This window comes from Chrysochloris asiatica, unplaced genomic scaffold, assembly GCF_000296735.1.
Source record: "Chrysochloris asiatica unplaced genomic scaffold, ChrAsi1.0 scaffold00037, whole genome shotgun sequence".
Lineage (NCBI taxonomy): Eukaryota > Metazoa > Chordata > Mammalia > Afrosoricida > Chrysochloridae > Chrysochloris > Chrysochloris asiatica.
Window position 1 is genome coordinate 22,730,572 of NW_006408555.1, and position 25,250 is coordinate 22,755,821.

At 45.5% G+C, this 25,250-nt stretch overlaps 2 protein-coding genes across 3 annotated transcripts in view; one reads left to right on the forward strand and one right to left on the reverse strand.

Moving 5' to 3' along the window:
- The first annotated feature begins 1,526 nt into the window (after positions 1–1,526).
- Positions 1,527–6,746, forward strand: ESRP2 (epithelial splicing regulatory protein 2). The gene is made up of 15 exons (XM_006860223.1): positions 1,527–1,724; positions 1,813–1,941; positions 3,381–3,494; positions 3,610–3,724; positions 4,041–4,139; positions 4,243–4,297; positions 4,367–4,477; positions 4,551–4,683; positions 4,762–4,804; positions 4,957–5,258; positions 5,392–5,604; positions 5,684–5,882; positions 6,000–6,186; positions 6,417–6,582; positions 6,657–6,746. The coding sequence occupies exons 1-15, from the start codon at positions 1,527–1,529 to the stop codon at positions 6,744–6,746; spliced, it is 2,154 nt and encodes a 717-aa protein (XP_006860285.1).
- A 3,197-nt stretch (positions 6,747–9,943) lies between these two features.
- NFATC3 (nuclear factor of activated T-cells, cytoplasmic, calcineurin-dependent 3) overlaps positions 9,944–25,250 on the reverse strand; it is a 112,096-nt gene continuing 96,789 nt past the window's right edge. Inside the window, exons 10-11 of one of the 2 annotated variants that reach the window (XM_006860225.1) lie at positions 17,992–18,095; positions 9,944–10,479 (exon numbers count right to left, since the gene is read on the reverse strand). In XM_006860225.1, the coding sequence (XP_006860287.1) occupies positions 17,995–18,095 (101 nt within the window). In that variant the 3' untranslated portion in view covers positions 9,944–10,479; positions 17,992–17,994. The remainder of the gene's footprint in view (positions 10,480–17,991; positions 18,096–25,250) is intronic. The other variant, XM_006860224.1, reaches the window with a different exon arrangement.

The window sequence follows — 25,250 nt, forward strand, 5'->3', positions numbered from 1 at the left end:
GAGGAGCCCCGCGCAGGCGCGCTCCAAAGCGAGTTGAGGCGGGGGGAGGGACCTCACCTCGTGTTTGCGCTCAGCACCCGCTAGCGGACAAATATTTGACATTCCGGGCTTATCCAGAGAGGGGCGAGGCCAAAGTAGCGACGTTCCTCCCACCCCCACCCCCCAGCGCTTCCGGGGGTGGGGACACGTGGGGAGATCTCCTAGTGGGTCGTGTGGAGAAAGCGACCGCGCTCTAGCTTTCGCCTCCATGGACACAGGGGCCCATCTCCCAGTCCTTCCTGGAACCTGCCCAGCTCAAGACACCTTCATTCCCGGGAGCCTCAGTCACTTCATTCGCCATGGGGTGGGGGTAGGGGCATTGCTGTGTGGAGTTAGTTAGCAGGGTTTAGCAGTCGCCCCTGCACCCCAATTCTCCCGGCGGGCGCTGAGGATGAGTCCTCATCTTTTCTTTCCTTTGTCTGTAGACCTTGACGCCGTCTCCTCACCGCTTCTCCAAAAGCGCGAGGTGAGGCTGCTGCCTGTTGGGGCCCTGCCTTGGCCCCTTCTTCCTACTGAGTTCTCATTCAGTTTCTTACTCAAATAAATGGGAAGATCCGGAGCCTCACCAAATGTAACTGAGCGAAGGGGCCCAGGGAGTCCTCAACGCGGATTGGGGTTATTGGCCTGTGACACTTGCTTGAGTATTCATAATCTCCAGGCAACAGGCCCTGGACCTTTTCTTATCGGCGCGCATGTGTGTCTGTAAATAAAACAAGCAAGAGCAAGGGAGCAAAGATGCTCCAGGCCAGAACCGCTCAACTCTGCCGTGTCTAGGCTACAGCTCTTGGTTGGAGGGAACTTTCTTCATCCGCAGCAGAGTCTGCGCACACTCGGTTGCACATCGACCAGGTTTTCAACGCCGTGGGAACTTCCCAGAGCCAGGCTCCAGCAGGCCCCTCGACCTTTTGTGGACAAGCCCTGCGTTATGACTTCTGTTGACGCCCCTCCCCCACCGCTCTAATTACCCCCTGATGATCCCTGTTGACTTCTTCCCACAACTTTTAGTAGTCTCCCGCAATTCCTTGACTGATTCCTGGTGACCCCCACAGGTCGCGTAAGACCCTCAAGGACTGGAGAAGGCCCCGGGTCTTGCATGTTCCTTTACAGGGGTCTCATGGACCTTGTGAGTTAGAAGTGCACGGGCGTCGGATAAGTCCCGGAGCGCGCACCCAGGCCAGAGTATGCAAGTGCGCCGTCTTGGCTGGGTTTTGGCTCCCCTCCCATACTGTTCTCTGGAGCCGCCCCCGGTCACGTGGCCTACGGAGCCGACAGGTAACTCGCCCAGAAAGGGCGGGGCCGGTACCGCCCCGCCCCCTTGGGCGCCGCGGGCGCGTCTCAGCAGCGCCCACTGCTCCAGCCGGCCCGCAGGTGCCGCCCCCGATACACTGTGTCCCGCCCAAGCTGGTCTGCGTCCGCCGTCGGTCGGTGAGTGCGTGCGCCTCGTCGGTCCGCGTGTGTCTGGCTGAGCGCCCCCTTCCTCTGTGGCCATGACTCCGCCGCCGCCCCAGCCACCGCCTCCGGGCCCCGACCCTGCTGAAGACTCCGCCGCGGACCCCTGCCCCAGGCCGGAACTCTTGGTCGTATTGTTTGGGGCCACGGCTGGTGCGCTGGGGCCCGACTTGGGCTCCGACGAGACCGACTTAATCCTACTAGTCTGGCAAGCCGTGGAGCCACGAAGACGCCAGGTAATATGGAAAGGGGGCAGCAGGGTCCCCGGGGAATTGCAAGGCCCGGGGCACGCAGTGGCTGATTAGGTTTCCCCGTCGCCCTCAGGTGGGTACGCTGCACAAATCTTTAGTGCGTGCCGAGGCGGCAGCGCTGAGCCCACAGTGCCGCGAGGCGAGCGGCCTTAGCGCCGACAGTCTGGCGCGGGCCGAGCCACTGGACAAGGTTTTGCAGCAGGTGAGCTCTGGGGGCTGGGGTGAGTGGCGGCATAGTAAGGCCGCGGGGACATTTCCCGGCGGGAGAGGCGGCAGGAGCCGAGGGGCCTGGCGCGGCGTGACCAACTCGCTGGGGCGGTAGGACGGGTTCCTGTTGTTTGAAACTTTCAACGACTCCCGCGTGTGTCGGTGTCAGCCGACCTTTCTTGGGGGCGCCTTACTTTTCAACCTTTACAGGGTTCACTGCTAATGGAGGGTGGGGATGAAGACTGTGGAAATCCTCCCAGACTCCCTGGAGGGCGAGGGAAGGAGGCTGAAAAGCCTCTGGGATCCTGCCCGGCCGGGTGTCCCGGAGCAGCAGCCTGAAACCGAAAAGGCCGAGGGGCCTGGACTTGGCCATAGGTCACTGCCCTGCTGCCCAAGCTTCAGCCCACCCGCCCTCCTGGGGGCCACTGGGCGGGGGCGTAGGGCGGTGTTTGCCCTGGAGGCAGACGCCGCCAGGTGTAAGTTGCTCGTCTAGGCCTGTCCCATCTGCTGACCTGGCGTGGGCGCTGTCCGGACCCTGCCTGGGGGCTGCCTGCTTGCAGAGTGCTTCCAGTAGCTGAAGTGGAAGGTGGTGCCCATTGCGGTTTTCTTTTTCTGAACCTTCACTCAGGTAGCGGCACCCTTTGCCTGGCTCTAGCTGAGCATAATGAGTGCCTTAATGGCACAAACTCTTTGATCTTCCAACTCTTGGGAAAACTGAGGCACAAAGATGTTCCATCTAAGTCTGTTTCACAAGAGCTCCTAGACTAACCCTCACTGGAGGAGAACAGTGTTGCCTTTGCTCTGCCAGCCTCAGATTGTTACATTTGACAGAGAGGGTTCCAGGAGCCGGTGCTCAGTGCTTATAACTAATTTACAGCAGGGGTGGAGGCTGGGGGAGGGGCTGGGCAGTCTCAGAAGTGCCACCCCCTCTGTGAGCAAACAAGTCAGTACCAGCTGGTCGATAGGGTGGGGGTCAAAGCTCAGGCTGTCCCTGTGGTCCAGGTGTAGAGCTCTGTCCTTGGAGCTTCTCTGCCCCTTGGTTGGTCAGACCTGGAGGCGGGGCTGCCATTGACCATGAGCAGTCTGAGCCTTTGCCTCCCCCACCTGTCTGAGGGTGGTGCTTGGTCAGGGACAGGTTTAACCTGCTCTGCCCCGCCCCTTCCCACCTGCTAGTCCCCTTCCACCAGGTGTTTGCTCTGGCTCCACTCCAGACTACTTGTGTGATGGGGGACTGCCCTCATTTGGCCTGGAGGAGGTGACAGTGGACTGGGGGAGAGGCGCACAGGTTAGACCCAGCAGGCGTGGCCTCCTTCCCAGGCAGGGTAGGGCTTGAACATCTGGCTGAACCAGCTTTGCAGCCTTCCCCGCCCTCCTGCCCCCAGTCCCTGCCTGCCCAGGTGTGAGTCTGTGTCTCTTCCCCACTCCCACCCCCAGTTCTCACAGTTGGTGAGTGGGGATGTAGCTCTGCTCGGCGGGGGCCCCTACATGCTTTGCACTGATGGGCAGCAGCTGCTGCGACAAGTCCTACACCCTGAGGCCTCCCGGAAGGTATGCCACTGAGAGCACTATGGGGAAGGTAGGGTTCCCAGAGCCCTGTTTTATGGTGAGGGCAGGGCAACTCAGTCAGCTCCTCCATTTACTCCTTCTCTCTGTGTGCTCTCAGAACCTAGTGCTCCCAGACACCTTCTTCTCCTTCTACGACCTCCGCAGAGAATTCCATATGCAGCACCCTAGCCTCTGTCCCACCAGAGACCTCACAGTGGCCACCATGGCACAGGGTATCTGACCCAGTAGGGCTAGGGTGGAGGGGTGCCTGGAGACTAGATGAGGACGGGCATGCTTGTGGGTGATAGAGATGCATATATAGTTCTTTGTGTCTGTGCTGGGATCCATTGAAAATAATGACATGTGTCTACGTATGTTTGGGCTGGGGACCTGTAAGTGCACACATGAGCTGGGCAAACGTGTTGGTTGGGGTTCTGCATGCGTCTGTGTAAAATGCTTGGGCTGGGTGTGGCCAGGGTTAGTCTCCATGCTGGTTGCCCCAGGGCCTCTCATACTTGGATTTCTTCATCATGACCTCACTGCCTGTAGACTTGGGACTGGATACTGATGCCACAGAGGATGACTTTGGAGTCTGGGAAGTAAAGACAATGGTAGCCATCATCCTCCACCTGCTGGAAGGGCCCAGTGGTAAGGTTTCCCTTACTACCTAGCACCTCTTCCTCCTCTTTTTGCAGAGCTGGGTAGTCTGTGCTTCATCAGACTCTGCTAACCCCCTGCCATCTCCTCTTAGGTCAATTATTTTCAAAGCCTGAGGTGGTAAAGCAGAAATACGAGACAGGGCCTTGGTGAGTGTGGAGACAAGGGGCAGGGTGACAACAGCTGTACACCTCTGACCCTGTGCTCTGCCCCCACAGCAGCAAGGCTGACGCAGTGGACAGCGAGACTGTGGTGCGTGCCCGTGGGTTACCCTGGCAGTCATCAGACCAGGATGTGGCTCGATTTTTCAAAGGGCTCAATATTGCCAGGTGGGTGCACAGGACGGGTGGCTCAGGAGGGCAGCCTTGTCCTGGAGGCACTAACGCAGCGCTGGCTCCACAGGGGTGGTGTGGCACTCTGCCTCAATGCTCAGGGGCGCAGAAATGGCGAGGCCCTCATCCGCTTTGTGGATAGTGAACAGCGGGACCTAGCACTGCAGAGGCACAAGCACCACATGGGTGTCCGCTATATTGAGGTGAGGCTTCAGCTGGGGATTAAGCAGACCTAAGCTGAGGAGGCCCGAGACCCATGGCTGCTTTCACTCAACCCACAGGTGTACAAAGCCACAGGGGAGGAGTTTGTAAAGATTGCAGGGGGTGAGTATGCCCCCAATGGGCCCTAGTGTTCTTGATACCTGTTCTACTTTGCCACCACCCTCTGCCTCTTTCTGCTCCCATGTGCCAGGTGCAGGTGGGATCTTAGAGGGTATGAATAAAGTCAGCAGGTGACTTCCTTGTCCCCCACCCAGGCACTTCATTAGAGGTGGTCCGCTTCCTGTCCAGGGAAGACCAGGTGATCCTGCGACTGAGGGGACTGCCCTTCTCAGCTGGACCAGCAGATGTGCTGGCTTTTCTGGGGCCAGAGTGCCCAGTGACTGAAGGTGCAGATGGCCTGCTCTTTGTGCGTCACCCTGATGGCCGGCCCACTGGTGATGCCTTTGCCCTCTTTGCCTGTGAGGAGTTGGCACAGGCTGCCCTGCGCAGGCACAAGGGCATGCTGGGTAAGCGATACATTGAACTCTTCCGGAGTACTGCAGCCGAGGTGCAGCAGGTAAGCACCCAGGATTTCCCACTCCCGCACTGATGTGCTGCTTCCCCAGGGTGCCTCTTAGGGCTCCCCCCACCCCACCCCAGTACCATTGTGCTACTTGGCATGACCAGCCTGCTGCTAACTTTCGTACTAGGTTCTGAACCGCTATGCATCCAGCCCTCTCCTTCCCACCCTCACTGCCCCACTGCTGCCCATCCCCTTCCCACTGACTACTGGGACCGGGCGGGACTGTGTACGTCTTCGAGGCCTGCCCTACACAGCCACCATCGAAGACATCCTGAGCTTCCTCGGGGAGGCAGCAGTTGACATCCGGCCTCATGGTGTGCACATGGTGCTCAACCAGCAGGTGAGGTTACTGTCGGTGGTAGGAGCTGGTGGTTAGGGGGAAGGCACTTTTGCACATGTTTACAAGACAGTATGAACAGGGCCGGCCATCAGGCGATGCCTTCATCCAAATGACGTCAGCAGAGCGGGCTCTAGCTGCTGCTCAGCGTTGCCATAAGAAGGTGATGAAGGAACGCTACGTGGAGGTGGTCCCCTGCTCCACAGAGGAAATGAGCCGTGTGCTGATGGGGGGCACTTTGGGCCGCAGTGGCATGTCCCCTCCGCCCTGCAAGCTGCCCTGTGAGTGTCCCAAGAACTGGGGAAGGAGGAGGCAGGTGGGGGCCAGGTCGTTGTGGCCCCATTTGTTCAGCAGAGACTTCTTTCTTGCTCCCTGAAAATGACTACTTCTGCCTCCAGGCCTCTCGCCGCCCACCTATGCTACCTTCCAGGCTAGCCCAGCCCTCATTCCCACTGAGACAGCAGCTCTATATCCTTCTTCAACACTGCTTCCAGCTGCCAGGGTTCCTGCTTCCCCCACCCCTGTGACCTACTACCCAGGGCCAGCTACTCAGCTCTACATGAACTATACAGCCTACTACCCCAGGTATCCTGCTGTCCAAACAGGTATCCCCCGGTCCCCTATCCTGGTTGGGCCAGATTACCGAAGGTCTACTAGAACATGGACTTAGGAGATGAGAGGGAAGTGACAGTTGTTGGCTATCTGGCGGCACTTTAAAGCTGGACTGTTAAGGAGGAATAGAGTTCAGCAGAGTTAAGGGAGACAAGACGGGCCGTGGTGCGATTGCTAAATCCCTGCCTTTCTTGTTACTCTAGCCCCCCAGTCTCCCCTACTGCGGTAGGTTACCTCACTACGCCCCCTGCTGCCCTGGCCTCTGCCCCCACATCAGTGTTGTCCCAGCCAGGAACCCTGGTTCGCATGCAGGGCATTCCATATACAGCTGGTATGAAGGATCTACTCAGTGTCTTCCAGGCCTACCAGGTAAGTGTAGCTGTAGGGTTTGGGGCCTGGCTGAGCCTAGATCCCCCTGCCCTAAATCTCTGTCCCTTCCACAGCTAGCCCCTGATGACTACACCAGTCTGATGCCTATTGGTGACCCACCACGCACTGTGCTGCAGGCTCCCAAAGAGTGGGTGTGTTTGTAGGCAAAGGAGCTAGGATGTAAGAGCTGGCTGACGTCTTCAGCTAACATGCCCTTCTGAATCCTGAGGACCAGCGCCTTGACCTGGTGGCTTCTATCCATCTGTTAAAGCTCTCAGAAGGCACCTAGAGGAGCCCAAGCCCTAGCTCCAACCCTCACTTATTCCTCTGCCTATTCTCCCCAAAGATGATGGCTGGACCCTCCATTCAGAGCTGGGGGTGGAATGGCGCTACCTGCTCCTGTTGGCTTGACTTGGGTGTGGAACGGCACCCCTCTGCTCCTCGTGACTTGACTTGGGTCTCCTGAGTGGAACCTGGAGAGCCTTTGATCTGTCCCGGATATGATTCATGCCCACAGGTTCTGCAGAGCTGATGGGTCCACAGCAGGCTTGCTTTCTTTTTAAAAATAAGCCTTTGTGCCTTCAATGCATGACTCCTTTTGGGAGTATCAAGGGTCCATTTGAGTCTCTGAGTAAAGCTCTTGATGCTCTGCCTCTCAGTAGCCCTTCTGATTGTGGATAAAGAGGCAGAGTCTAAGTCCCCCTCCAGCTTGGCACAAGGAGTATCAGAAGACAGAAAACCACAGGCCGATGGACTATGCTGCAGTACCCTCAGAGAACACTAGAGGGCAGGAGGTCTCTACATAAAACCTCAGGCTTGAATTTTAAAAGGAACTTTCTGCCTACTTTCCTTGAACACCTTGGATGGTTTGTCCTGAATCCAGAAGACACTGTGGAATGTCCTTTGCACCCACTAAAGGGTGCAGAACTGAAACCTTGGAAAGAATTTGGAACACTCTTCCATAAAACAAATAAAGCTTCCTGGCCAAGTGAACTTTTTAAAAGCTGTGGTGCCCTTAGCATTGGCCCCCAGAGTGAGGGGCTTTATATAGCCCTAGGCGGAGGAAAATTCAGACAGATTTCAAAGACTGTTGACCTGTCACCATTTATTATTTCAGCACTACAACTGAGGAGGAGCCTGAACTTCTGGCTCTTCTTCCCTTTGTATTTGTGTGAGGAGCACAGCACTCCTGTGAAAGGGCTTCAAATACAAAATGTACAAGAAAATGCAATGCTAAGACCTGTAAACATAACTGAGAACCAGTTTCTTAACTGAATGTCCATTTTATAAAATACAAGGTTTCAACTGGAGCCCTTCTTAGTCTTAACAATGACTCTCTATTCTGAGTATGAAAAGCAGTGCTTCCCAGCTAGGCCCAGCAGTGCGCCAGTGCTACTGACAAGCCCATGTATGCAGGTGGGTTGCCCACTGGGCAAACAGTACCACACATGAGCCCAGACACCTGGTCCTCGAGACACATTTCTCTGCACTTCAGGAAGCTGAAGACTGCTCATTCTGTTCCTTACCCCATGATCTAGCACAAGTGGAAAGGGAACAGTGGGTGGGTGCTGTCGCAGGCCCAGTTGCTCAGTGCTGCTACTGGAAATCAATTTGCATAGTCCAATGGATGATGTATCGTGTGCTTTAACACCACTACGTTGCACAAAATTTTAAGTGTTTATCTACAATGCCAAAAAATATTAATTCTCAAACCAAAGCTTTTACAAAGCTGATACAAAACAGCTTACATAGTATATACAAAGCTCTATGTTGAAATTTCAATTTTATTTTAAATAGGAAAGCATTTCTAGTACTACAGGCAACAAGGTATTTAAAAGGCATCAAAATTTGGTGCATAGCAACTCTGCATCATAAAGGCTTTTATGCTTGAGGGTAGTAGAGCAACCCCCAAAAGGAAGAACCCTGGGTGAGGCAGCTACCCCAGGGATAGCAGGGCTGGGGCAAGTCTGCCTATCTCTCTGGAACATAATCAGAGAGGCCAGTTCCCTACCCCTAACCTGGACCAGGGAAGTTGCAGGTTTCCTACCATAGGCCCTGAAGCGATTCTCACTATCCACACTTTGATACTAACCTCACTTTCAAAGAAAAAGAAAACAATAGGTCTAAGAGGGGCCAGAGTGATTTGTTGAAGGACAGACATTTTTTACTAACTAGTTTTAAGGGGGAAATTGAAAACACCAAAAAGAAAAGGAGGCCATACTTTCTCATGGTGGGTCCATAGCCCCACCTGGCTGACAAGAGGCGGGAAACAGACCAACTCCCTCAGTCCAGTCCTCACTTAAGCTCAGCAGAGAAAGTCCTGGCATCTAGGGCCTACAATCCCCTGGAATCACAGTGCTAATAAGCCTTCAACCAGCCCAGCTACTGTCACAAGCAGGCACTCAATAATTTGCTTCCTGAATAAATGAGCACACATGAATTCATTTGCAAACTTCAGGGGCTTCATGAGGCCCGGGGGAAGGCAGGGTTTGAAAAAAGCACCCACTTTGGGTATCTCCTTTGGTAGACAGCAGGTTGGGATTTCTTGCTGGCCCCAGCCTTGGGCACCAATCTTACCAAAAGCAGCACCAGGGCATCTTTGGTGTGGAGGGTCAGATCTGTTACACCACCTCATTTTTGGATTTGCCTCAAAGCTTTTGTGTGAAAACGCTGATTTCTAGATGCTGCAGTCCAGTAGAGGGTAGGCCAGAATCATTTCGGGCTGTAAACAGAATGGGGGCTAAGCGTTCCACGTCAGTGTGCATCTTAAAACCTTCACCTCTGGGGTCCAACGTTTCCTCTGCTCTGTCCTGACGCATAGCTGATCTGTGCTTAGCTCCTGAAAAGCCCTGGCACCCAGAGGTCAGTTAGAAAAAGCAGAATTGCCTCACTCATCATTAGACTGAGGCTTCAAAGGTTACAGAACAGACAGTGGCTGGCTCCCATCTGGGAAAAGTTCTGGGTCGTAGGATACAAAGAACAGGAGCACTCCACGGTCTACTTGTTTCTAAGATGGCAATAAAGGAAGGCTACCAAGCTAAAATTCAACTTTCAAAGCAAACTTACAAGTAGCCATCTTACCCAAGATGCTGAGGAGAAAAAAGCAATTTTGACAAGGAGGCAGTACGGAGAGAGCGCAGGAAGGCTACCTAGAAAGTTACAATGACTACACTCTGGAATGTCTTTTTGTATTCCAACACTTCAGTGATGGAATGGTCTCTTCTCATTCTATCTTAACAATAGTTTACTTTTATAAAGAGGTATGAGCTACATTTGGCTTTACTTCATATGAATCTATGAAAGGCTTCAGGACACATGCTGAGTTTCTGAGGCATAGGCCTGAACTTGGGATAAATTTTTGTTTGCCTCTGGAAGGTTTTATCAAAAGTTCCTATTTTAAAAATATCATCAAAGCTAAAAGGCCCTTCAAATGACCATAAAGCAGTACAAATCACCAATCCTAGCTAAGTAACCAGGACACCTGCAAAAGCAGCACCTCTGAAATAGAGCCTGCTGCAGTCACTCAAAAGCACCCATCATATAAAAGTATCCTATTTAAATACAAAAAGCAAAAGCTCATTTCCCCAAAGCTCAAGCAGCCTAAGCTGCTCCTTGTTCTTTTACAAAATCGACCCAAGACCTGAGGCAGAGGACTGCCGCTTTCCCCACAAACGGTGGTATCAACTCTTGGTGCTAGTCCTGAAGACAATACAGTTGGAAGTGCCAACAGGTCCCAGGAGAGAAGTATACGGACACAGAACTGCAGTGAGGGTTGTTAGAGCTCGCCGGATCTTCCTGAATCCAGGGACTCGGGACCGGGGAGGGGAGCTTGCTTGCTCGCCCCTGTTCCATGAGAAACAGAAATCTGGGACATGTCTCTCCCAATGATCTCGTTCACTGAAAAAGAAGAGATGGGGAGAATGTGATTAGTGAACTATGAGTGACTGACCATGATGTCAACACCAAGCATGCTTCAAAGACATGATCCCCTTCCTCTGGCTTTCTGTAATCAAGACAGTGCCGGGAGCCTGCTCTTGTGCTGACTGGCATCAGAAACCCTAACATCTCTCCACAAGCTGCTCCAGACAGCTCCTTCTCTCCCCTCTTCATTGACTTTGGGTTGGGAATGGCTGAGCGAACAAGGAAGCACTCTGACCCCTACTCTAAAGGCTCAGGTCCTAGAGCAGAAACAGGATACTTTTGAAATGAAATCTTGATTTTTTTTTTATTTCTTCTTAATTTGCTCCCAATGGGACAGTTTTCCATTTATGATCTTATTCCCTCAGTTACCTCATATAAAGCGAATGAGAATGAGTACAGTGGGTTACTGTGCTATCCTACTCTAATATAAGAATTCTCTATCATGTGGGGGCATCTGTATTGTTTTTGATCCTTTCTGTTGGTTTTCTTGATGTGCCAAGTCCTACAGGGAACACGGTGTTCTGTCAGGGACAGTGCAAAGAATTCCAATGTTTTATAGAAGGGAAACCTCAGATCTCCCAAATAAGAACGTTGAGTTCTCATACCATTTCATTCTTTCCTTTATCAATTAAATGTTCTACACTATCTCCACTCCTAGGTATCTACCAAAGAGAACGTAAAGCACAGCCATGTAAGAATTTGTACTGGAATGATCAGGAACAGCATTAGGTCACAACAGCCAAAACGTAGAAACAACCCAGATGGCTACCAGATGATAAATGGAGTATTAGTTGGCTTTAAAAAGGAAGTATTTAATACATTTACAACATGGGAAAACCTTACAGACAGAAAAGACCACATATTTTATGATTCCATTAATATGAAATGTTCAGAATAATCCATAAAAACCCACTGTTGTCAGGTTGATTCATAGTGACCGTATCGGACAAAAAAGGATTTTCTCCCAGGGTTTTAAAAGTATCCTATTTTAAAAGTTTCCTAAGCTGAAGACTTTTAGAGGCAGACTGCCACATCTTTGTCCTAGGGAGAAGCTGGTGGGTTTGGACCAACTTTTGGGCTAGCTACTTAATGCGTAGCCACAGCGCCACCTTGTTGTTGTTAAGTGCCACTAAGTTGGTTCCAAATGATAGTGATCTTGTATAGGGTTTCTGAGCAGCTGATGAGTTTGAACCACCAACCTTGTGGTTCAAATCAACCTTACTGTCCTGTGCTTATCCTACAGTGCTACACCAGGAGTCATATAGACCTAGTAAATGAGTGAATGCTGGTGGGCAGGGGTGATGTGGTACAGGAATGGAGAGTAAATGCAAATGGACACAGGGTTTCTTTTTGCAGTTCTGAAGAGATTCTATAATTAGATATTAATGAGGATTACACAACTAAAATATCCTAAAAAATATACTAAAATGTACACTGTGAATATACTAAAAAATACCTGAAATGTACACTGTAAGAAGGAGCAGTTTAGAGCAGGACGGCCGTAAGCTAGGTATGCAATTGGAACTGGAAATGAGAACATACAAATGGAAAAATCCAGTGAACTGAGAGATATAGTAGTAAATGGTCAGATCAAGCAGATTTAGGAGTCTTCATGTTATTGTTACGAATTACTGCTGAAAGAATCCCAACTCATGGCAACTCCATGTGTGCCGAGTCCAGCTGGTCCCTAATGATCCCTAACGCTTTCACACTGTGAGTTTTGGAAGCAGACCACCAAGCCTGTCTTTCAAGGCTCCTCTTTCTGGCTAGTAACTGAGCTCGTTTGTGCCACCCAGGGGACTGACACCCTAGAGCCTCACTAGAAATCTGGAAGCATGAAGTTTGCACTGAAGAATTTGGTGCCACTGAAGTGCAGATGGCCGAAAATAGTAGCGCTGCTCTCCAATGAGAAGACAGGACCAGGGAAATCAAATTTGTAAGCAGAGTGGTAGCTTAAGGATTCAGTTTGAGTATAGCCTCCACTAACTCCATAAAGGGCCTCAGACACAAGTTACTTCATTTCCTTATCTACTCAATGATAGTCTTGGACTAGTATGGTCTCTTTCTGCTGCGGAAATCTGGCTATATATCAAAAAGTAAGTTTTAAGGTGTCAGCACTGAGAGAGAAGATATGTAAAGAAATATAGTATGAAGAGTAGCTTGACAAAGGTTAGTTCTGAATACAGAACAATGATAGAGTAGTAGGATCCTGTGGTGGCACTAAGATAAGCAGTAGACTGTCAACCAAAAGTTCAGCGGTTCAAATCCACCAGCCTCTCCTTGAATATCCTATACAGGATAGCTACTGAACAACTTGATGACACTTAACAACAGGGACTAGATATCAAGGGAACTTAGTTACAAAAGGGTAAGAGTCATCAGTTCTGACAACTCAATAATCACTAACTCATTCGTTCTGTTGCACATTGCACCTAACAATTGGGACCAATTTTTGAGTTGCAGGTCACTGGTACAAGTGTACAGAGTTTGTCAGATGTTGCTAAGATCCGTCGAATCAGTTCCAACCCACAGCAACCCTGTATACGGTTTCTGAGGAGCGACTGGTTAGCCTGAACTGCTGACCTTGCATTTCAAACCGATTTTGCAGTCCAGCTCATTACAGGCAGTACCACATAAAGGATACTTTTAAAGTAAATTTGCCAGACTACAATTTGTTGACCATTCACGTTTTTACAAAGAAGAATGGAATATAGTCTAAACAGATTCCTGTCACTGGACTAATTGTGTAACTGAAAAAAATCTTTGAAGCTACTTTGCATGACTATATATATATATATATTTCCTCTTTTCTCTCTTCAGGACAATGGAGAAAGAAACTCTCAAACATCAAAAGTAGAACTATAAAGAGGGACTAAGTAGGAAAAGCAGCACTTGGTACCTCTGTTCTTCTATACCACATACTAATAAGCAAGGAACAATGTTTCAGTGTAGATTCTATGGGTCTATTGACTAGTCTCATGCTAAAGGGGGCATAATAAAGATGGCTCACAAATTCTGTGTGGCCTCGAATAGTCTTTACATTTGATTAGCTTATCAGCAGCCATCATCATAATCTTACAATTAGGCTGCAACCTCCTGAAGGGAGCACTGCAGAAACATCAATGTCTGATGACTAAATAAATGGATCCTAATTCACCAGCTGTTCCTTGGAAATTCTATACAGTGTCGCTATGGGTTGGAATTGACTCAACAGCACTTAACAATTCATCAATTGCTTGGAAGCTATTTGGAAGTACTACACTGAATGTTTATTAGGTGGTAGGGTAGAAAGGAGACCAGAGTTATTGAAGATGAGCGCGAGGCATCTGATTTTGACAGTATCTATTATAGTCAGGTGTGGGTTGTGCACTAATGTGTCAGACTGCAAAGTCGTTTGAACTGCAAGGTCGGTGGTTCAAGCTCACCAGCTGCTCCTTGGAAACCCTATATGGAATCAACTCGACGGCACTTATCAACAACAACAACAATTAGTCAGGGAGTCCTGGTGTGGTGCTATAGGATACGCACTAAACTGCTAACCACAAGGTTGGCAGCTCCTCAGACACTCTATACAGGGTTGCTATGAGTCAGAACTTACTTGACAGTACTTCCTTAACTACAACATTACAGATAGGACTCACAGCAGTGGCAAAAAGCTCTATAAGAGTGATAACAATATTCAAGTCCGATTCATCTCTTCATTGCTCCCTTCCAAAGACAGTCACTTCAGAGACGTTCCATGCTGCCGTGAGCATTCCTTTTTCAATTCTTATTTCGCTGCTCAGTTTTAAAAATACAAGTTGATTATAAAAATAATACTTTTACATCATCAAAAATCACAGTGGTAAGTATTGTTTTCCTGTGTCATCTTTGAAGAAATCAATGCTTTACAATTTCCAGATGAGGAGCCAGATCTAAGACTATTCACTCACCTAGTTAACAAGTACATATTGATAAGAGCACTGTGTTCTGAAGTAGCTAGGTGGTAATTGTTAAAGTAAATGCTTAACAAAAGTTGTGTTATTTCTGCTCCCCCCTTACCAAAGCTCCACTGTCTGTTTTTCCTGGTGTATCTGATCTCATCTAGCTGAAGCAACCTGGAAAGTTCCTGACAGTTCAAGATTTTTCACCAAGGAGGAATTGCACTGATTATGTTGTTGTTGTTAAGTGCCGTTGAGTCAGTTCTGACCCATAGCGGCCCTGAACAGGGTTTCCGAGGCTGTAAATCTTTACGGGAGCAGAAAGCCTCATCTTCCTCCCGTGGAGCGGCTGGTACTTTCGAACTGCTGACCTTCCGGTTCGCAGCCCAATTCGTAACCACTACGCTACCAGAGCTCCTTGCACTGATTATACGCAAATATAAATTGAACTATAGGACACGCTTATTCATAATTCACTAGTAGGGCAGTGATCTTGTTTATCTTGTTCTCCACGGAATCCTTTATGCTAGTCCTTAGCATATATCGAGTGCTGGATAAAATTAGTTGCTGAATCTTCAGTACAATCTAGGGGCTTATGCTTAAGTAAATGCTATAGTTGAATACTAAACACAACTTTTAGGACAAGGAGTCAAAACTGCAGCCAAATACTGTACCTTCTTTTAAGAATAATTTCAGCTCAGTGCTAATTATCATCTTCTCCCCTAGCTGCTTTCTCAGGCTGGGTACTACGGGCTTAGGCCTCTCTCTACCTGTGAGGTCTGAGGAATTCAAACTCCAGTTCATTTTGAGGCTGGCCCAAATTGGGTGTCCCTTGGGTATTTAGGTGTACCGTCCCCTCCACACCTCTTACTACGGACTCAGACTCAATCACAGAGGTGAGTCTGCTTTGACAAAACCTAGAGATAAAAGAATAACAAAGGAATCCTAATCTCTGAATTAACCACGCGGTGTGAAAGAAACCTCCAATGTGGTTACACACTGTATTTTGGGATCTCTGCTATTGTAACTTAGCTTGCATTATTAATGAAAATAAAACTCATTACTGTAACAGTTAATTGTTGCTGTTAAGTACTTTCGAGTTGGTTCTGACTTATAATGACCCCGTACATGGCTTCTGAGGAGCAGCTAGTGAGTTTGAACTGATGACTTTACAGTTCAAATAGACATTGCAGTCCAGTGCTTATCCTATAATGCCACACCAAGACTTAAGAAAGAATAAATATTTTAAGCAAGAACCATGACAACCAATTTGAGCTCTATTATCACAAGTTTTAAACTAGTATTTCACACAGGATGCTAGATAATGTTCAGTGTGAAATACGAAGTTAGCTGAATAAGATAAATTGAAAATGTATGTACAAGGATCAGAAGATATCCTTCACTTTTAACATTAATTCGAATACTATAAAGGGCAATTACTACACTTTGTTCAACAAGATTGACCAAGAGGAAGACCAGTCCTGATAACAAGAGTCCTTTTTCCTTCAGCAACCTCTTATAGTGTGATGCTGTATTCTACATCCTGGTGTGGCATTGTGGGTTAATGCACTGGACTGCGAGGTCGGTTTAAACTGCAAGGTCAATGGCTCAAGCTCACCAGATGCTCCTCGGAAACACTATGCAGGGTTGTTATGAGACAGAACCAACTTGACAGCACTTAACAACAACAACATATTCTATGTCAGACTTCTGGTGTGGTGATGTAGGATAAGCACTGGACTGTTACTGCAAGGTTGGTGGTTCAAACCCACCAGCCACTCCTTGGAAACTCTATACAGGGTTGCTATGAGTAGGAACCCAACTTGGTAGCACACAACAGTGGCATACTCTATGCCATACAGATCTTTCTTCTAGAAAAGCTTGTACATTCAACAAAGACAAATATTAAATGTCCAACTAAGTAAACAGGTACTTGAATGTATTGTCAAGTATTAGCATGTACCCTTTTGAATCAGCAAAAACTGAGACATGAAAGAATAAACACTCCTTTTCAATTTGGGTTAAGATGTGGGATTTAGAAGCATTTTAGTATTATCAGAAGATTCTGTCTTTTTTCCTTCTACTTTGTAGTTTTCACATTGACTAATCATGTCCACTTCTCTATATTGTTGGTTCCCAAATCAAGTCTGTGCTTGAGTCATAAATCCAATGACTCATTCCACTACCTGGGCTCTGGACCCCATCCTCTTGTCTCCTCAAGAACCTTGCTCCATCAGTTTTCTTCTCCTTTCGAAATTTTTAATCAGTCTCAGCCCATCCTTCATCTCAATCCTTCCCATCAGCCTTTAAATAGCTTAAGCAAGCAGGCAAGCAAGCAAGCAAATAAAAACTCTAGCTCCCACATTCCCCTCTATACCCAGCTCACTTTTTCATGGCCTAATATCTTGAAGGATGGTTCTGACCTCCTGTTTACTCCTTAGTCATCCATCAGTCCCTTTACTCCAATGGAAACATTTTTAGCAAGGTCACTCACTAGTGACCAATTTGTTGCTGAACACACACAGACCAAGTACTGGGTGGCAATGAACTGAAGTCCTGGTTGGTTGAGGTGGGACTCGGGTGACTTACTTTTGGTATTTGATTTTCTCAATCACAATATGAGGAAGTCCTTTCTCTTGAGAGTTTTATATACATTCTTACAGGAAATCAGTCACCACTTTTAATACTTGCATGGTTACAAATATTAAGAATGAATGACCAGGGTAGGTCCAGGTTCTGGGAGAAGCAAGATTTTGATACTTTGTCTCATTAATAATCAAGGAGGCTTCAGCATCCTAAAGATTTGGGTACTGAAATGTTTTCTAAGACCTTTTCCAAATCTAAGTTAATTTAAAAATCAGATGGAACTGTGAACATTTCACTATGTATATTTACAATTTCTATCACTGAAGTGGCTATGAGGCTTAAAAAAAAAAAAAAAACAACTGTGAAAGTTTACAAAGCATTTATCAGTTTCCCATTAAAAAAATTTGGCTATTTCCATTAAAATTTTTTTTGAAGAAAGGAGTTATTTGACAGTAAGGGCAAGCCTGCTCTCTCACAGATACAGGTTCCAATCCTATGGCTTCCATACAAATGAAAACCCAGGTGACTCTCAGAAGCGCCAACAAGGGTCTGCAGTGCAGGCCCAAGGGTTCATGTTCTAGCTTGCCTCTGACAAATGGATAAAATATTCCTTCATATCAAAACTTGATCAGAAATGAAGTTTATGCACCTTACCCAGAAATCAAATCTACTCTCCACTCACACCACAGAATTCATATATATGGACTGTTTGCTCTGCTTTGGTTTACTAAGCCCAATCAAACACTTGCTTTTTATTCAAACTTAGACTAGAATGATAGCCTCAAGTCTGAGAACTTGAATGTGGTCAGATTTAAAAAGGAGAATCTTGAAGTCAAAGTACAGCTCCAAAGATAACGAGTGGGCCTACCAAGAAGGTGCCCATGCATATACCCCCTCCTCTGTAGCACATGCAAATCCAGCCACTGCATGCAAATACCAGATGTGGGCACAAAAACGATGATGAATTTCAATCAACACTCACCCTCTAGATTCTCCAGAAAGGAGCTGGACATGAGAGCTCATTGTGGTTAGGCCATTTCTCTGCTGAACCTGATGGCTGGTGTTCCAAGTCAGACATAAACTGGTCTGTGTCAAAGAAGACAACATCACTACTGAATGGAACAAACCAGAGGGTGAACTTTATCTACTCCAGTGCCCAGCCTGCTTGTTTTCTTTCTATAATCAACAGGAATGTAATGGTCCTTTTATTTGCTATTCACTGCATATGATTCCCCACATTTTATTAGATAAAATGAATACTGGAGTCCAGATAGTTTAGAGAATGGTTGACTTTTAAATTAAAAGGGCAACAGTTTTAAGAGCTGCAATTATGGTTTTCAGTACTCTATGCACAGCCAAATTTGGGGATCAGAGAAGGGTATTAAAAAATTTTTTAATTAACTTTTTTGGGTGAGAGAAGTGATTAATGGGCCCCAGAGAATCACACAGGCCATAGTGAGCAGCTGATTTTGTTTGTTTTTTCCAAATGAGAGGGAAACATGGATGGTTAGAAGAGTATTTTTTGAACTAAAGTTCACACTCATCAGCAGGTTATAAAATCCATTTCAGTAAAAGTTGAATCCAGTATTTAATAACCATAATTTAAAAAAAAAAAAAAAAAAGCAAAAGAGAAGACATCAAACTACATTGTCTTTAATAAAGCAGACAGCAGTTCCTGTAATAAACATTATGTATTGATTTGTGAGACTTTTTAGTCAGTTGTATATTTGTTTTTGTGTGCATATACTGGGTCATGTTGTAAACCTAACTTCTTACTGCCAAAATTGTTTGAAAACCATTCACTCAAAAAGCATAACTATGGGCCAGTTTTGTGGTAGTGGGTGAAGCACCCAGATGCCTAGTTTAAGATTTCAAAATACAACATAATAGAGTAGGCAAAGCCTCCTCCTTCGGCCCTATAAGGAATCAAAGTTGGCTTTTGTTCTACAATCTGTTATGTAGACTCTGTGAACACTAATTAATACTTTAATCATAAAAGACAGGAAAGAAAACAAAGTAGGAGCCAACCTGTGCAAAATGCAGTTTCACTAATGGAGTAAAAACAAACCAGAAATCCTTCATTTAGGCAAAAGACTTTTCTGTCTTAAGCTTTTTACTGCATTTGAGATCACTCACCTAGTGTTAGGGGTGATTTAAAGATTTCACTTTGTGAAACATTTTACAGACTGATACTGAATCCATAGTGTCCCCCCTACTAAGGAAACCCTAACTCCACAACTGGATCTTCCAAAACAAACATGAAAGTACAGAAATATACGGTTCCAGGTAAACGGACACATAAATACGAAAGAAACCCAGCAACAAAAGCTAACAGGGCACTGTGGGGCTTTGCTAAGACTGTGCTTGATGGAAATATACAGACCTTAAAACACTATTGACAGCTCCCTAAAATAAGACTCATTTCTTCTTATTACAAAAACCTTGGGTTTTCTCATGGAAGGACACTGTAGGAAATGAACAGATTAGCTTTTCATAGCTCTAACCAGTAACTCAGGGAAGGAAGAACGTGGAGCATTTTTCTAAATCCCGCTTTTAAAATTTGTAGACCTGGGATCAGTTCCTTTTGTCTCAGAAGTTTTAAATATCAGTTAAACATTTGAAAATCCTGAAATATGTTTGGGGGAAGATAAATGAAATTTCCCAACTTAGTCAAGTAAGTTGCTTACTTTAGTCACCTATCAATATATAGATGTTTCTGGTTCACAAAAACAAGGCAGTGACCTCTTGGTGACTTATATTAAAGACTTTAGAATGCTAGTTTCAACTATCACTGGACGGGTGACATAGGGGAAGTCATTCAATTCTGAATCTGTTTCCTTATTTATCCAAAAAGAGTAGTGCCTCCTGAAATGTGCAGGCCATCTATGACATTTTATACAAATGTAATTATTATTTCTTGACTTGATGATCTTTAGTCTCAAGTCTTTAAATACTATCTATATGCCAACAACTCCCGAATTTATACTCTACACTCTCAAACTCAAGATCCATTCACCCAAATGATTACTGACATTTCCACATGTATGCCCAATTACTACCTCAAACTATCATATCCTTAGTCTAACATCATATCCTTCTCCCACACCTGCTCCATCCACAACCTTCCCCATCACAGCTGATGGCAACTCACCCTCTCCATTGCTTAGCCAAAAAACCTTGGTCTTATACTTGACTTCTCTTTCTCTCATATTTCAGAGCGAGTCTATCAGGAAATACCTATCTATGGGTTCTATCTTCAAAATACAATTAAACTCTGACCATTTCTTAGCCCCTCCAAGGCTACCACCGTAGTCCAAACAATCACAATTTCTGGTATGGATTATGGCAATAGTAATTTACCTGGGCTCCTTGTCTCTGCTTGTGCCCTTTTTTAGTCCTTTCTCCAACCAACAAGCCAGGGCAAATCCTGCTAAAAGCTACATTAGATCATAACTTATCTGCTCAATTCTTTATGATACAATAGCCTACAAGACTCTACACCAATGGACCCTAAAGCATGATTTGGGGGTCCCTAGGGTTTTCTGATCAGTTTGAGCAGAAAGGTCAACAGTTTAAACCCAGCAGCTGCCCCTTGGAAACCCTCTACAGGGTCACTATGGGTCAGAACCAATTCAACAGCACTTTAACAACAACAACAACAACAACAACAGAGTTTTCTGGTAACCTTTAAAGAGGTTTGGCAAGGTCAAAACTATATTCATAATGATACTGAGAATTAACTTTCTGGTTTTTTCTACTCTCATTCTGGACTTCTGGTATGGCACTATAGATCAGAACTGAACTGCAACCACAAGGTCGGCAGTTCAAACCCACCAGTTGCTCCTTGGAAACCCTTTACAGGGTTGTTATGAGTTGGAACTGACTCGATGTCACTTAACAACAGCTCTCTTTCTGTTGAGATGGAGTTTTCCATATGCTACATGGTTGGTGTGAGGACTTTGCTCTGATCGGTAATATACCCACGTATTCTTGTTTTTAAAAGTTCTCAAATTTACAGGGAGGAAGTGGGATAAGTGATGTTACACTGAAGGGACTGGAATCAATGTCATGAAACAAAATGTGCATGAATTGTTGACTGGAAAACAGATTTGCTCCATAAACCCTTCATGCAAGGGGGTCCTGGTGTGGTGTTGTAGGAAAAGCACTGGACTGTTAACAGCAAGGTTGGCAGTTCAAACCCACCAGCTGCTCTGTGGAAACACTATATATGGTCGCTATTAATTTGAACGGACTCAATGGTACTTAACAACAGTAATTTAAAGTAAAAAGTGAAAAATAAAAAAGGAAGCACAGAAGGAGAGATCATAGGGATGCCCAACTAGGACTATATACCAGAAAAATAAAAGTTGAGTGGACACTGAAAAAAAAGTTCCCAGTTTTTTATTTTCTAATACAACAAATATTGACAGGTATGAAACCCACACAGACAAAAGTTCTTTGGAATCTTCAATAATATTTAAGATTATAAAGAGATCCAGAGACAAAAAAGTTTGAGACCTGCCATGAAACAAACACTTGTTTTACTGCTGAGTCTAAAATGAATTAATTTCTCTCTCATTTAAAATATTTAAAGTATTTTGTCACAGGAATGAAGGAATTTAAGCACTGATGTATAAAATTTTATTTTCTGATGGTAGAAATCAGAAAGTTACTATATTTATTGTGCTTACAAAGGAGATATTATATAAATTAATCAATTGTAGCTATTTCAGAAACCACTAAACACAAGTGAGGCCATCCAAATTTCAAACAGATCTAGATTCAAATGCAAGCCCAAGTGTTTGTGGCCACATAACACTGACTAAGTGCTAGATTCTTTGAATCACAGCTGAAGAAATAAGACTACAAATGCTACATGTTATTGGGAAAAATTAATGATTTCTAGAAAAGTAACTCTAGTACAGTGCTAAAAATTGTGAATTTCATTATCAAGAAACAGTCATCATAATTCATTAATTATTTTCAAACATACATTTTGAAGTGAACTTATTTAGAAGACTTTTGACACACTGCTTATTTAGTCTTGGATTCTGACCAGATTGGAGTACTGCAAATGATTTATTTACATGCTTGGCTGCTAACCAAAAGGTTGAAGGTTTGATGCCATCCACTGGTGCCTTGGAATAAAGACCTGGAATCTACGTCCCAAAAACCAGCCTCTGAAAACTCTATGGAACATAGTTTTACTATGACTTATACATATGGTGTCACCATGAGTTAAAATCAACTCTGGTGGTGGTGGTGTGCTGTGGAATTAAGTTATGACTCATAGCGACCTTGCATAGGGTTTCTGACGCTGTAATCTCTACAGGAGCAGAAAGCCTCATCTTTCTCCAGTGGAACGGCTGGTAATTCCGAACTGCTGACCTTGAGGTTAGCAGCAGGACTTGTAACCACTACGCCCGGTGGCAACTGTTTATTGCTGGGTTTTTTTTAAAAAAAACTCTGAATGGTTAAATTTAAATGTCAAATTGACTTAAATATTTTTTGTTGTTAAAATGGCAGAATATATTCCAAAAAATGGGGTACAATTAATTTGTTTGTTGTTGTTAAGTGCCGTCGAGTCGGTTCCGACCCATAGCGACCCTGTACAGGGTTTCCGAGGGTGTAAATCTTTACGGGAGTAGAAAGCCTCATCTTTCTCCCGTGGAGCGGCTGGTAGTTTCGAACCGCTGACCTTAAGGTTCGCAGCCCGATTCGTAGCCACTAGACAGGCATCTCTTCTGAAATGCTTGTTCTTGATTCACTGAGTCTGAAAATTCATTTTTCTTATTGTATGCCCAAGGATTGTTGTTGAGTGCCGTCGAGTCAATTCTGACCCATAGCAACCCTGCATAGGGCTTCAAAGCAGCAGCTGGTGATCTTGAACCACCAACCTTGTGGTTCAAACCAACTTTGCAGTTCAGCACATTAACCCACAGCACCACACCAGGATGCCCAAGGATGGTCAGGGCTAAATTCCTAAGTCCCCATCATACTCCATATTCCACATGAAAACAGCTCTTAAGCCAACCCATTTCTGTGGAGTCAATTCTGACACCTAGCTATTTTGTACCTTCTAACCTCCGCACCCTCTCCCCCCCACCCCCACCCCCACTGCCACTGAGTTGATTCTGACTTACAGCCTCAGCTCCCTGACAAGATATTTTCATAAATGTACAATGCTAACTTTTTTTACATGGCTGCTGTCAGAAAATAATTAGCATAGTATGCCACAAGAATACATGGGGGTAAGGAGGCCCAGTATGGTTGGCAAAAGAATGTTGAACACACATATTATTTGCATAAAAATATGACAGAACTACCCACAGGATTTTGAAGGCTATAATCTTTATGAAAGCAGAATGCCATCTCTTTCTCTTATAGAGCATTTAGTTGATTTGAACTGCCAACCTTTTGGTTCGCAGCCAAGAGCTTCACCACTATACCACTATACCACTATACCTCCAAAATCTATATGACATTATTTATGAGATCTCCAGCCTCTGGAATTAATCATAAAATGCTTGAGAATGGATGGTATATGTACGTTTCTTAAGAGTTCCAGGTGGAGTCCTGGTGTGGCAAAGTGGATTAATGCTGTGGACTGCAAAGTTGGTTAGAACTACAAGATTGGCGGTTCAAGCTCACCAGCCACTCCTCAGAAACTCCAAATAGGAGTCTGGAGCCGATTTGTGTCGGAGCCGATTTGACAGCACTAAACAACAATCTACCCAATGCCTGTAAGTGAATGAATTATAATATCTCATTTAAGACACACTCTATCATTGTCTATACATGGCTTTTAAAATTTTTATTATAATGCCAGTAAACCATTATGTGACACATAGACTAGAATACTGACAGTAATATTTACCTTTCTGTTCCTTCCCATCAGCCCTCTGACCACACTCTGCCCTCCCCCAATCCTAGGTAACCACTGGAACCTGGTGTTTATCATTTCCTTGTTTCCAAAAAACACTGACTTGAAAGCAGGCTCTTCTGTCACCTACATGCAGAACTGCAGCAGCTGAGGTCACGTCTACAGTCCCTGTTTACTGCAGACTTAGCAAGTGCCCTACATTCAGGATCAGCCTGTTACCACATAGAGCCCGCAAGTGGCAGTGTCAATTCTCACCCCCCACAGCAGGTCAGTCTATATTTAACATGCACCTCTCTTCTGCCCAAAAGTTGCAGCTGTGATCTGTTATTTTGTGAACAAAAGAGGACAAGTGGGAATGGAGGAACTAACTCTACTGGCAAATTGTAACAGGATTCAGTTAGTTTAATCACAAATGAAATTGGTTGGATTTAAAAGTCTAGGACAGTCTAATTTCACAGTATTAAAATCTCAGACATTTTAACCACAAACTGATAATTCTTATATTGCTGTTATAAAATCCACTGTTTTAATGCATATCATTTGTCACAAAAAGACATTCATATTATAATGCACATATATGTAGGAAAAATTACAGGACCAGGCACACAAAGCATGAGTAAAAACTCACTGATAATTTAAGATGTGGAACACACTTCAAGGCAGAGGTAAAGGCGCAGAGAAGAAAAAAGCAAAGAAAAACGGAAGGCAAGCAGCAAAAAGGTTTCCAACAAAGCAGAAACTGGCTGAACAAGTACCAAGATGATTGATTGAAAGCAAACACTTTCTTGAGTAAATCAGTATTCTAATGTTGTTATTATCCCAAGAGATACCCTCCTCTCCTCAGAGGTAGAGAAACGTTCTGGGGACTGAGTGTGAAAAGTTGATAGGAGGGGCCAGAATTACTTCAGTGAAACTGAACAAGGATTAACTGAAAAATTTAGACTATGGAAAAACAAAACAACCATATGCAAAAACCCAAGGGGAGGATATTGCTGGGATTGTAGCGAATGTCACAAAAGAAAACGTGGATAAATTGTTACATGGAAAGCTAATTTGCTCTGTAAACTTTTACCCAAACCACAATAAAATGTGTAACAAAAAGAAACCTACATACAAAACAGAAAAAAAAAAAAACCACAACAAAGAGGGGTGAGAAGTTTTAGCAGTATTTATAATTCATTAAATCAACAACATGATGGGGAATTTAATAAATAAATAAGTCTCCTGAACTCAGGACATTTTGAAAAATAAATCCTGCTCAAGGAAGGATATAGTCCTAATCCAAACGGAGAGCTGCTAGAATGTGTTCCCTTCTGGACACTGCGCTATGAAAAGGAACTTAAAACACCAGACCCTAA

Bases quoted from the DNA above. Each gene is read 5' to 3' on its own strand.
- ESRP2 (XM_006860223.1), top strand. From the start codon at position 1,527: ATGACTCCGCCGCCGCCCCAGCCACCGCCTCCGGGCCCCGACCCTGCT. The intron at 5,259-5,391 runs GTAAGCACCCAG...CTTTCGTACTAG, and splicing joins CTGCAGCCGAGGTGCAGCAG to GTTCTGAACCGCTATGCATC. The intron at 5,883-5,999 runs GTGAGTGTCCCA...TTCTGCCTCCAG, and splicing joins TCCGCCCTGCAAGCTGCCCT to GCCTCTCGCCGCCCACCTAT.